Source organism: Ahaetulla prasina, chromosome 2, assembly GCF_028640845.1.
Source record: "Ahaetulla prasina isolate Xishuangbanna chromosome 2, ASM2864084v1, whole genome shotgun sequence".
Classification (NCBI taxonomy): domain Eukaryota; kingdom Metazoa; phylum Chordata; class Lepidosauria; order Squamata; family Colubridae; genus Ahaetulla; species Ahaetulla prasina.
In genome coordinates, this window is record NC_080540.1 from 16328603 (window position 1) to 16342134 (window position 13532).

At 46.0% G+C, this 13532-nt stretch overlaps 1 protein-coding gene across 1 annotated transcript in view; it reads left to right on the forward strand.

Annotated features, from left to right (window-relative positions):
* The first annotated feature begins 242 nt into the window (after window positions 1-242).
* The window catches only part of SAPCD1 (suppressor APC domain containing 1), a 39271-nt gene continuing 25981 nt past the window's right edge, over window positions 243-13532 (forward strand). The window contains exon 1 of the mRNA XM_058173046.1: window positions 243-767. Within this exon, the coding sequence (XP_058029029.1) occupies window positions 365-767 (403 nt within the window). The 5' untranslated portion in view covers window positions 243-364. The remainder of the gene's footprint in view (window positions 768-13532) is intronic.

The window sequence follows — 13532 nt, forward strand, 5'->3', positions numbered from 1 at the left end:
CCAATCCCATCGGATCTTTCGACTGGGTCAAACCAGAGATCTTCACGTCTGACTGCCGGGGCGAGCGGGGGCGGGGGGGGGGAGAAAAAAAAGAGAGAGTGGGGAGAAAGCGGGGATGCTTTGGTTGCCCGGTTCTTTTGCCCTGACCAACCCGTCCGCCGGCGTCCTTCCCACGGAGCCCCGTTAACTCCCGATTCCGCTTCTCTGCCCGGCCAGAATTATTGCACCTCTCCCATCTTTTCAGCCTCATTCCAAGAACTTCCAACTTTCTTCGCCCCTGCCAAGAAGGGGGCTGCTCAAGCCCCTCGCCCCAAATTTAAGCCGCCCCCACGCCCACGCCTTTCGGGGCCCCCACGCCATTCCGATGAATTCTGGGGGGCTGGCGACCCCTTCTCTTCCCCCCATCGCAGAAGACCCTCCTCCTAGTGGCTCCCGCCTGCCTCGCCCCTTCCTCCAGAGTCTCCGGATCCTATTCGAAATCCTGGACGATCAACGCAAGGGGACCGTCCACATCTCGGAAATCGAGAGCCGCTGGGGTCGGGGAGGCTCTGGGGTGGCCCCCCAAGAGGACCAAGAGATCCCAGCCGGGGTCCTGCAAGCTCTCCAGCGAGTGGCAGAGCCGTGCGGGGGCTTTTTAAGTTTCCCCCGCCTAGTGGCCGGGTTGAGAATTGCCCTCCTCCAAACCGAGGACGGCGGAGGAGCAGAGGAGGCGGCGGAGGCGGAGGGGGGACGCGGAGCCGCCCAGGTGAAGAAGACGAGTCGGACACGTAAGTGGGGCCGGAGGAAGAGGAGGAGGAGGAGGAGGCCAGGATTGGAATAACGGGGTTTGGAAATCGGGGTGGGTTGGGGGCTTGGTTTTTTTGGAGGAGAAGCAAAACCAAGCAAGAGACATTCTGTAGAGATCCTCAGTCATCCAGGTCATGGTTTATTTATTTTATTTCTTTATTTGTCAATCGATATATAAGATAACAGGTAAAAGTGTAAACATAATTTGGATACATGAAAAGAGGAAGTTAAAAAGGAATATTAGGACAGGGACGGCAGGCAGGGAGCTTTTTTTTTTTCAAGAGGCAACTGGACTTGCTTGGTTTTTCTTCGGAAGACGTTTCACTTCTCAGCCAAGAAGCTTCTTCAGCTCTGACAGGATAGTGGGGAATGGATTTACATTGCCTGCAAGACAGCTGGTCATTTGCATTCTTTTAGAGGGTCCTTGAAGCACTTTATCTGCATCCTCGGGACTTTTAGCTATACAGTTTGGGATGAAAATGCTTTGAATGACGTGAGAGTAGGAATGGGTTTCCAAAATAAAATAAAAAATAAAAAACTGCAGACTACAGGAACCATTTGCACTTCTCAGGTGGCCCTGAGGACACAGATAAATCTCCAAGTGCTTCAGCGACCCTCTAAATTGATGCAAATAACCAGCTGTCTGCAAGGACTATAAATCCTTCCATCCCCCTACATCCGGTCAGAGCTGAAGAAGCTTCTTGGATGAGAAGCGAAAACGTCTTCAAAAGAAAACACAAGAAAGTTCAGAAAAAGCACCTTCGGGACAAGCAAGAGAAATGAGAACATCTTCGAAGCGGCCACCAGCATCCAGAGACAGAGTGGCAAGAGATCAAAGGAGGACTGGACTACAGGTCGTCCTTGACTTACAACCCTTCCTTTAGTGATCGTTTGAAGTTACAAAGGCACTGAAAAAAGTGACTTTGGATCATTTTTTACACTTATGATTGTTGCAGCAATCCCCCATGGTCGTGCGATCAAAATTAGGATGCTTGGCAACTGACTCGTATTTATGACGGTCACGGGATCACCTTTTGTGAACTTCTGACAATGGGAAGCCAGATTTACTATAACAATCATGTTAATTACAGTGTTAATTAACATGGTTAGATAACCATGTTGACCATGTTAAACAGAAGGATAGAATCAAGAACACGTGAAATGTTAATACCACTTTATAATGCCTTGGTAAGGCCACACTTGGAACGCTGCATCCAGTTTTGGTTGCCACCATATAAAAAAAAGATGTGGAGACTCTAGAAAGAATGCAGAGAAGAGCAACGAAGATGATTAGGGGACTGGAGGCTAAAACATATAAAGAACAGTTGCTGCAAGTGGGTATGTCTAGTAGTTTGATGAAGAGAAGGACTAGTGGAGATGTGATAGCAATGTTCCAATATCTCAGGGGCTGCCACAAAGAAGAGGGAGTCAAGCTATTCTCCAAAGCACCGGAGGGCAGGACAAGAAGCAACGGGTGGAAACTAATCGAGGAGAGAAGCAACTTAGAACTAAGGAGAAATTTCCTGACAGTTAGAATCAGTGGAACAACTTACTTCCAGAAGTTGTAAATGCTCCAACACTGGAAGTTTTTAAGAAGAAGTTGGATAACCATTGGTCTGAAGTGGTGTAGAGTTTCCTGCCTAAGCAGGGGATTGGACTAGAAGACCTCCAAGGTCCCTTCCAACTCTGTTACTCTAAATTCTAAATTTAACAACGGCAGTGATTCCCTTAACAACTGTCGCAAGGAAGGTTATAAAATAGGGCAAAACTCACTTTAAAATGATCTTGCTTAGCAACAGGCCTACTGCTATGTAATTTTTAAGGTCATCCAGCAACTTTAGAACTCTTGAGTTCTAGATTAAATCTGGAAACAAGTGAGATAAGAAGTCTAGACGCACCCAATTTCTTACAAGGACACTCTTCCTAAAATGTTTGATTTACAGGCTCTCCTGTTTTGTCTTTGGATCTTTGCAAACCTCATTTTGAAAATTGTGCTGGGGTGTGTTTTTTTTTTGCCCTGGGAAAATGCTCTAACGGGATTGCACAGAAGGATTTCTACTGGAAGAGTTTAAGAGGGAAAGTGTTCCCGTTTTCTCTGCGGGAAATTAATTTAGATTGCCTTCTGTTCCTTTCCAGCTTGCTGGATCAATAGGCCTGCAGTTGAAAATTGGGAAGCTGACATCTGAGATTAGGGACTAGCAGAGTGGATGAGTGCCATGCCTTTAAATAACAGGAAAGTAGGCCAGAAAAAAATGGCTAATTAAAACAAAAAGCCTTGAGCTGGAAGAGTTTATTTTGTGGAGTGCCATCAGATCAGGCAAAAAAAAGAAAGAGAGAGAGAGAGAGAGAGAGAGAGAGAGAGAGAGAGAGAGAGAGAGAGAAAGAAAGAAAGAAAGAAAGAAAGAAAGAAAGAAAGAAAGAAAGAAAGAAAGAAAGAAAGAAAGAAAGAAAGAATACATAGCAATTTGCGCTGCATGTCTATGGAGATTCTCAATCTCCAGGTCATGGTTATCCCAAAGGTGCTTTTTCAAGAAGCAACTGGATTTTCTTAGTTTTTTCCTTGATCCGAAAAAGCTTCTTGGATAAGAAGCAAAATGTCTTCAAGGAAAAACAGCTGTGTTTTGAAAAAGTACTTTTGCGAAAATTTGGATTGCAGGAAATTCAGGTGGAGTTTTTTCATGGCAACGGGGATAATATCCTACTGGGGTCCCTCGAAAATGGGCAAATACAATACAGGTAGTCCTCAATTTACAACAGTGCATTTAGTGACCGTTCCAAATTACAACGCCCCTGAAAAAAGTGACTTAGGACCATGTTTCGCGCTTATGACCATTCCAGTTTCCCCATGGTCCTGTGATTAAAATTCAGATGCTTGGCAGCTGGTTCATATTTATGACATATTTATGGAGAGCCGAGGTGGGGCAGTGGTTAGAGTGCAGCACTGCAGGCTACTTCAGCTGACTGCTGGCTGAAGTTCGGCAGTTCAAATCTTACCAGGCTCAAGGTTGACTCAGCCTTCCATCCTTCCGAGGTGGGTAAAATGGGGACCTAGATTGTTGGGGGCAAATAAGCTGACTCTGTCAACCGCTTAGAGAGGGCTGAAAAAGCACTATGAAGCAGAGCTGGGTTTCAGCAGGTTCTGACCAGTTCTGGAGAACCGGTAGCAGAAATTTTGAGTAGTTTGGAGAACCGGTAAATACCACCTCTGACTGGCCCCACCCCCATCTATTCTCTGCCTCCCGAGTCCCAGCTGATTGGGAGGAAATGGGGATTTTGCAGTAACTTTCCTCTGGAGTGGGGAGGGAATGGAGATTTTAATGTATCCTTCCCCTGCCATGCTCACCAAGCCACGCCCACCAAGCTATGCCACGCCCACCAAGCCTTACCCACAAAACCGGTAGTAAAAATTTTTTGAAACCCACCACTGCTATGAAGTGTATATAAGTCAGGGGTAGTCAACCTTTTTATACCTACCGCCCACTTTTGTATCTCTGTTAGTAGTAAAATTTTCTAACCGCCCACCAGTTCCACAGTAATGTGCCGTGTATCATTGTCTGCGCATGCCTCTCGCGCATCATGGATTGGGTTTTGGAGGGGCACTGGCTACCAGCTCTGCTTGTCTGTTACAGCTGGGTGGTGTGGGGGGGGAGATGCGCGAGCTATTCTGGGACGAGGCTCTTTTGTTTGCTGTCACACTATAGCACCATTTAGTTTAACTTATGTAACGTGAACTAAACTTACGCGCGGGCGATACAAATAGTGTATTTTCAGAAATTTAAATTGCCACGGGAAATTTTATGAAAACCTAATGAAAATGCTTTTAAATAATGCGATGAATTTTTTTTTTAAAGTCAATTAAATTAAAAAAAAGGGAAGTGCTTCAGTATCGGACAAAACCCCTACCAACCACCATAAAAGCTGGAATGCCCACTAGTGGGTGGTAGAGACCAGGTTGACTACCACTGCTCTAAGTGCTATTGCTATTGCTATGATGATTGGAGTGTCCCGGGGTCATGTGATCACTTTTTGAGACTTTCCGACAAGCAAAGTCAATGGGGAAGCCAGATTCACTTAACAACCGTCTTGCCATCTTAACAACTGCACGGATTCATTTAACAATGGTGGCAAGAAAGGTCGCAAAAATGGGCAGAATTCATTTAATGACTGTTTTCCACACTTAAAACCATGGCAGCATCCCCTCTGTCATGTGGTCAAAATTCAGACGCTTGGCAACCACCTCGTACTTTTTTTTTTTGTTTGTTTACATTTATACCCCGCCCTTCTCCGAAGACTCAGGGCGGCTTACAGTGTATAAGGCAATAGTCTCATTCTATCTGTATATTTACAAAGTCAACTTATTGCCCCTCCCCCCAACAATCTGGGTCCTCATTTTACCTACCTTATAAAGGATGGAAGGCTGAGTCAACCTTGGACCTGGTGGGGCTTGAACCTGCAGTAATTGCAGGCAGCTGGTTTTAATAACAGGCTTCTTACAGCCTTGAGCCACCCCGGTCCCCGGTACTTGTGACCATTTGTGTGTCCCGGGGTCACGTGATCCCCTTTTGCGACCTTCTGACAAGCAAAGTCAATGGAGAATCCAGATTCACTTAACAACCGTGTTACTAACTTAGCAGCTGCAGTGATTCACTTAACAACCGCAGCAAGAAAGGTCATAAAATGGGCCAAAACTCATTTAACAAATGTCTCACTTAGTGACAGAAATTTTGGGCTCGGTTGGGGTCGTAAGTCATGGACCACCTGTCTTTGCACCCAAACCATAGTAAGTAACCATTCAAAATGAGCCAGATACATTCATGTCAACCAGTATAAGAGGACTTCTCTGATTTTAAACTTTCTTTAAACCATAAAAGTATTCTTTAAATCAGGAGTCTCCAACCTTGGTCCCTTTAAGACATGTGGACTTCAATTCCCAAAGTTCCTCAGCCAGCTTTGCTGGCTGAGGGACTTTGGGAGTTGAAGTCCACAAGTCTTAAAGGGACCAAGGTTGGAGACCCCTGATTGGCTCAGGGACTCTGGGAGTTGAAGTCCACAAGTCTTAAAGGGACCAAGGTTGGAGACCCCTGATTGGCTCAGGGACTTTGGGAGTTGAAGTCCACAAGTCTTAAAGGGACCAAGGTTGGAGACCCCTGATTGGCTCAGGGACTCTGGGAGTTGAAGTCCACAAGTCTTAAAGGGACCAAGGTTGGAGACCCCTGATTGGCTGAGGGACTCTGGGAGTTGAAGTCCACAAGTCTTAAAGGGACCAAGGTTGGAGACCCCTGATTTAAATAAATCAGAAGATTTAAAAGTCAGAAAGTGTGGCCATCCTTACAGGTAGTCCTTGACTAACAACTCCAACTGACCTCCAAATTTCCTTTGCTAAGCAATGCAGTTTTTAAGTGAGTTTTGCTCCATTTTATGACTTTTTGTTTGCTATGCTTGTTAAGCGAATCACTGCAGTTGTGAAGTGAATCAAGCAGTCATAAGTACATGTCAGTTGCCAAGCGCCCCAGTTTTGTTCCTGTGATCATGGGGATGTTGTAACAGTCGTAAGTGTGAAAATTGGCCATAAAGACACTGGCATTGTAACTTTCAAAGGTCGCTGCATGAATGCTGAGGACATTTTTTATATTTAAATCTCCACAGAAAACAACATCTCTGAGTGGGCCAGCAGTGCATGACACAGGCACAAAATTAAGTTGACTTTGTATATAATATACAAATGGATGAAGACTATTGCTTAACACATTGTAAGCCGCTCTGAGTCTTCGGAGAAGGGCGGGATATAAATTCAAAAAAAAACAAAACCCTGTTGCTGTCACATCTCCTCCCTCTGTGGTCCCTGCTTCAAGTTATTTTCCTTGACTTTCCTCCAAATTAAAAGGAATAAACCTAGCACAGAGGCATCAAACACGATAGGCCGCGGAGTTGTCCCGCAGACACGGCGAGAGACTAGTCCCTATCATCCTGAGCCCAGCCACGCCCACCCAGTCAACTGTGTCGACTAGGCCATGCCCACCCCAGCCCCCCAAGGGCAAACAAAACCCCAACATGGCCCATGATGGGATTGAGTTTGACAGCCCTGAACTAGCAGATTTCACCTGTCTTCAGGTTGTCTCCAGGTTCAAGAATGGACAAGACTGCCATTGTGGGTACAGGTCAATATGACCTCAGCTTGCATCCATAGCAGGCTGTGGACCAGATCAGGGATCTCCAACCTTGGCAATTTTAAGATTTGTGGACTTCAACTTCCTCCCTCCCTCCCTCTCTTCCTTCTTTCCTTCCTTCTCAATTACTCTCTTCCTAATCCAGGAATGGATTTGTGAAAGAAAGATCAACACCGTAATCTTCCTATCTTCCTTCCTTCCTTCCTTCCTTCCTTCCTTCCTTCCTTCCTTCCTTCCTTCCTTCCTTCCTTCCTTCCTTCCTTCTCGATTATTCTCTTCCTAATCCAGGAATGGATTTGTGAAAGAAAGATCAACACCGTAATCTTCCTATCTTCCTTCCTTCCTTCCTTCCTTCCTTCCTTCCTTCCTTCCTTCCTTCCTTCCTTCCTCCTCGATTACTCTCTTCCTAATCCAGGAATGGATTTGTGAAAGAAAGATCAACACCATAATCTACCTTCCTTTCTTCCTTCCTGCTCAATTAGAATAGAATAGAATAGAATTTTATTGGCCAAGTGTGATTGGACACACAAGGAATTTGTCTTGGTGCATATGCTCTCAGTGTACATAAAAGAAAAGATACGTTCATCAAGGTACAACATTTACAACACAATTGATGATCAATATATCAATATAAATCATAAGGATTGCCAGCAACAAGTTATAGTCATACAGTCATAAGTGGAAAGAGATTGGTGATGGGAACTATGAAACGATTAATAGTAGTGCAGATTCAGTAAATAGTCTGACAGTGTTGAGGGAATTATTTGTTTAGCAGAGTGATGGCCTTCGGGAAAAAACTGTTCTTGTGTCTAGTTGTTCTGGTGTGCAGTGCTCTATAGCGTCGTTTTGAGGGTAGGAGTTGAAACAGTTTATGTCCAGGATGCGAGGGATCTGCAAATATTTTCACGGCTCTCTTCTTGATTCGTGCAGTATACAGGTCCTCAATGGAAGGCAAGTTGGTAGCAATTATTTTTTCTGCAGTTCTAATTATCCTCTGAAGTCTGTGTTTTTCTTGTTGGGTTGCAGAACCGAACCAGACAGTTATAGAGGTGCAAATGACAGACTCAATAATTCCTCTGTAGAACTGGATCAGCAGCTCCTTGGGCAGTTTGAGCTTACTGAGTTGGCGCTTTACTCCACAATTCTTAAAGTTGCCAAGGTTGGAGACCTCGGGACCAGATGAAGTCAGTGTCATGGGGACATGTCAGAAAGAAGGCCCTCCTTGAGCCACGGTGAGGTGGAAATTGGGAAAAAGGCCCCTGATAGGATAAGAGAAGGGAAGATTTTGCAGTTGGAGAGATAAGAAGAAAAAGATAAATAGTACAAAGAATAGATCAACAAGCAAAAAAGACCACCAGCAATCAGCGTAGATTAACTCCGAGATTAACCTCAGGACAACAATCCAAAACTAAAAAAAATACCCCAATCAAGGAACTGCCAAACAAGCCAACAGTAAACAGTCCAACCGAAGATCTTGTACGACATCCCTCACCAACACTGATAGGGCAACCCATTAGAATATAAAGTGAGAGCAAATCCTACTCTTCACCAGCCCTGATGATGTTACCTAGTTTGGTAATGAAAGATCTGTGAGAAAACAAGGAAGCTCAGAGAGCACCAAGGACCCCTCATTCTAACTCTGAGCTACAAACATTCTCCTTTTATTAAGACAAATACTAGCTAGGGATGTGATGGGCTGACTTTCCTTCTCTTGCTACAAAAGCCTTCTCTCCCCCACCCGGCATCAACATGACCCCAACAAGCCGACAACATACGGCCCGGGGATTGAGTGCACCTAAGCTGGGCTCCCCAGGCTGTAGAGATAACCAATCCTCTTACCAGCTGCTCTGATCTAACTCCCTCCCCCCCACACACCCAATGATAAGGAGCTTTCCTTAATGGGCCGTGCAGAGACTGGGGGGAGACTGGCAAGGTGGGAGTGGGATTAGAAAACTGCAGAATTAACAATTGGGGGGAGGGGGGCTCTCCTTTCTCTCCCAATTCTCCATTCCTTCTGGTAAGCAGATGGGCTTCCATTATTCTGCACTTTCTCCATTGGACACCCTCTTTGCCACTTCCTTATCCTGGACTGGATTTCTGAAAGATCAACAGCATAATCTTCCTTCCTTCCTTCCTTCCTTCCTTCCTTCCTTCCTTCCTTCCTTCCTTCCTTCCTTTCTTCCTTCCTTCCTTCTCAATTACTCCTTTCCTTGTCCAGGAATTGGATTTGTTAAAGATCAACGCCATAATCTTCCTTCCTTCCTTCCTTCCTTCCTTCCTTCCTTCCTTCCTTCCTTCCTTCCTTCCTTCCTTCCTTCCTTCCTTCCTTCCTTCCTTCCTTCTCAATTACTCCTTTCCTTATCTAGGAATGGATTTGTTAAAGATCAACACTGTGATCTTCCTTCCTTCCTTCCTTCCTTCCTTCTCTTCTCTTTATAGGTTGTGTTCGTATATCACCCCTTCATTGTCTTCCCAAAATGATTTGCAAGTAATGTAGAGGAAACAGAAAGAAAAATAAAATAAAAAGAACACAGAAAAGAAATAGACATCATAAAACTGTCAAGGAGATTCCAATCGGAACTATGTGTGCCTGAGTTTTTTGCAAGCGGAAAAAAACCCACACACATTACTTTCTCCAATTGGTTAAAGTACAATTCTTATCTCCCCAGCCAGTCTTTAGCTAAGCAGGATGGAGACAATATCAGCAACACATGGGGGATGGTTGAAGGTAGCTCATGATATGAGAGATTGACCTGTACTGTTTCTGGAAGTCTAATTTATCTGTCTGATAAATATTATTGTTTTGAAGCTGGGCTCCAATTCCATTCCTTTGGACTTCTCCTTTTTTTTATTTCATTTTGTCACAACAGTATACATAAACATCGATATAAGAAAATCAACACATTATAAAAGAAAAATATATATATAAGCAAAAGTATGCAACAACTATGTTAATTTGTTATAATGAAAGGGAACAATAGGACAGGCACATTTGTGCTCTTATGCTGTATCTAAATCTGATTTTCCTTGTGTTATGGGCAGTGCTTGGATAATTGAAAGGCACAGCTAAATCAACTATTTTCGCTGATTTATCCTTTTAAGATGAGAAGAGGTAAATCACTGAACGCATAGGGAGTCATCCTATTTTGAACTGATTAGAATTGTTAAATTTAAATTAAATCTAATGTTGGATTTGTCCTCGCTTCACTCACTTTTGGGAATGTGATCCCTGGGTAGGGCTTTCAAACATCCAAAAAGGAATTCGATCTATGCCAATTATTTTATTTATTTATTTATGTATTTATTTATTTATTTGTCAAACACAACAGTATATATAAGCATAAGCATGAAATAACCATACGAATTGGATACAATCAAAGGGAACATTAGGACAGGAACGGTAGGCACGCTTGTGCTCTTATGCATGCCCTGTACAGACCTCTTAGGAAAGGGGTGAGGTCAATAGTAGATAGTCTTTGGTTAAAGCTTGGGGGATTTTGGGAAGAGACCGCAGAGTCAGGTAGTGCATTCCCAGGCATTAACAAATCTGTTACTGAAGTCATATTTTCTACAATCAAGATTGGAGCGGTTCACATTAAGTTTAAATCTATTGTGTGCTCATGTATTGTTGCGATTGAAGCTGAAGTAGTCTTCAACAGGAAGGACATTGTAGCGCATGATTTTATGAGTTATACTCAGGTCATGCCAAAGGTGACGGAGTTCTAAATTTTCTAAAGCCAGGATTTCAAGTCTGATGGCATAAGATATTTTGTTGTGATCAGAGGAGTGGAGAACTCTTCTTGTGAAATATTTCTGGACACGCTCTATTGTATTAATGTCCGAAATGAGGTGTGGGTTCCAGACAGGCGAGCTGTATTCAAGAATTGGTCTAGCAAATGTTTTGTATGCTCTGGTTAGTAGTGTAATCTTTCTGGAGAAGAAGCTACGCAAGATTAAGTTTACAACTCTTAAAGCCTTTTTGGTGATGTAGTTGCAGTGGGCTTTGGCACTTAGATGGTTTGATATGAAACTCCAAGGTCTTGGTATTTGGTTGGTATTTGGTTGGGAGTAATGGAGCTTGTACTTTTGATGTTTCTGCAAGGCATTAGATTGGGACTCATAAGAAGAGTTTACTACGATTGGGGCGTTGAGGTTTTCCTGGCCTATTAGGCCTGCTCTTCCTGGGATTACAATTGGTGTTTTATCATCTCCAACACCTTATCATCTGTAATCTGCATTGTCATCTGCATTTTATGCATTTATGCACTTTATGGCCGGTACATTATGGCCGTGGAAGAAGTCTGGAGACCGATCTGTGACCTACAGGGAGTTCTATTTCTATTTCTGGACGTAACTATTCTGGACGTGTTTACTTGGAAACATCTATTTTGGAATCATCTATGGACACCGCTGTCAGGGAGAGTGACACCACCTCCTCCAGGTCATGGATTTTAGGACTGAGCTTTGGGCAGAGCAGTAGTATTTTTGTCATCATGGACGTTGCTCTGCCTATGTTCCAGCTTTCGTCATCTTTAAGCCAGCCACCATTTGATCTTCTTTAGTCAATGGGTGTCCATTTGAACTTGGTATGACATTTGACCACTCCGGACAGCATCGCCTCTCGTCGGCCTCTATCCTCTATTTATGTACTCTATTTATGCGATATTCAGCACTCGAACTCTTGCGCCTGCGAGGTGCCCCGCCGCAGGAATGGCCCGCCGCACTATCAAGGGCCGGCCTCAATGACGGGTCTTGGGACCCACAGAGGTGGCATGCGAAAAAAAGAGCCTTTGGGGTTTTAGATAGGGTTTTTAAGGGAGGGAGGGTTAGGCGGGCGTTGGGGGTAGCCCGTCGGGTGGGGACCCACTCCTTGCGCGTGCTGGTGACGGTTTTTTAACGGGTTCGGAGGTTAGGGGGGAAGATTGCATTCCTGCTGGGGAGGGTGGTCTGATTTGCATGGTAAGTGGGAGGGGCAGATATGGCGGAAGGGGGGGATCATATCGTCCTAGGGAGGCGCTCGATGTTTGCAGGCGATCGCGCGCCCGATCCTCGCCCTTTTCCCGTTCCCGGATGGTCAAGACCCTCAGAGCCTGGGCCTTGGCTGATGTTATGCAACGCACGGTCCGTAGTCAATAAGGCCCCTAATATACGATCTTATTCAGGGGCGCCACGGACCTTATAGGCGCACGGAAACCTGGCTGGGCACGGAAGGGGTGTGCCTTGTTGAGATGTGCCCGCCGGGTTTCCGTGCATTCCATCAGCCGAGGGCTCAGGGTAGGGGTGGGGGTGGCGGTTGTGATTAGAGAGTCTAGAGCCGAGGGAGACCACTGTACCTCAGATTGCCAGGTGTGAATCCCTCTTTGTGAGATGGGGCCATAGGTGTCAGATGGGTTTGCTGATCACGTACCTGGCTCCTTGCTGCGTGTCAGCTGCCCTGCCCGAGCTCCTGGAGGTGCTGGCTGGAGTGGCAGTTGAGACCCCCAGACTTTTAGTCATGGGGGATTTTAACTTGCCATCTTCCGGCTCGTCATCAACGGCAGCTCGGGAGTTCATGGCTTCCATGACGGCCTTGGACCTGACCCAAGTAGTTGATGGCCCTACTCACATCGGGGGTGGCACTCTGGACCTGGTTTTGTCTCTGGTCAGTGGTTGAGAGATCTGGACTTAAAGGAAATAGTCATTGAACCTTTGTCATGGTCAGATCACTCTCTTCTTCGCCTGGACTTTCTGACCGCCATTCACCACCGCAGGGAGACGGAGCCGATACGTTGGTTCCGTCCCAGGCGCCTGATGGGCCCGGAGGGGTTCCGGACGGAGCTTGGGCCATTTCCTGACGGTCTGGCTCACGGCTCCGCTGGGGAACTTGTTGCGGCCTGGGAACGGGCGCGGCGGGGCCTTAGACCGTGTCGTGCCTTTGCGGCCTCTGACCCGCGCAGGTCCCAACCGGCTCCTTGGTTCTCCGAGGAGTTGAGAGGATGAAGCGCCGGAGAAGACGCCTAGAGAGTTCTTGGAGGTCTAGCCGCTCGAGGCTGATCGGACACTAGTGAAGTCCTATACTAGGGCTTACCTAGTGGCAATGAGGGAAGCGAGGCGTAGCTACGCCTCCTCCCTCATTGCATCGGCAGATAACCGCCCAGCCGCCCTGTTTCGGGTGACTCGCTCCCTCTTACATCAGGGGGAGCGGGATGACCCGCTGCAGGGACGTGCTGAGGAGTTTAACGGTTATCTATACGATAAAATCGTTCAGCTTCGGGAGGGCCTAGACCAAGATTGCAGTGACGTGGGTGAGACGGCTGAGGGTGGTCTTGGGGACATTTTATGGGATGAGTTTGACCCTGTCGCTCCCGAGGACATGGACAGGTTGCTGGGGAGGTTGAATGCCACCACATGTTTACTGGACCCGTGCCCCTCCTGGCTGGTACTGGCCACTCAGGAGGTGACACGAGGCTGGCTCCAGGCTATTACGATCGCTTCCTTGGTGGAGGAGTCTTTCCGGCCGCCATGAAAGAGGCGGTGGTGAGACCCCTCCTCAAGAAGCCTTCCCTGGACCCGGCTGTTTTAGGTAATTATCGTCCGGTC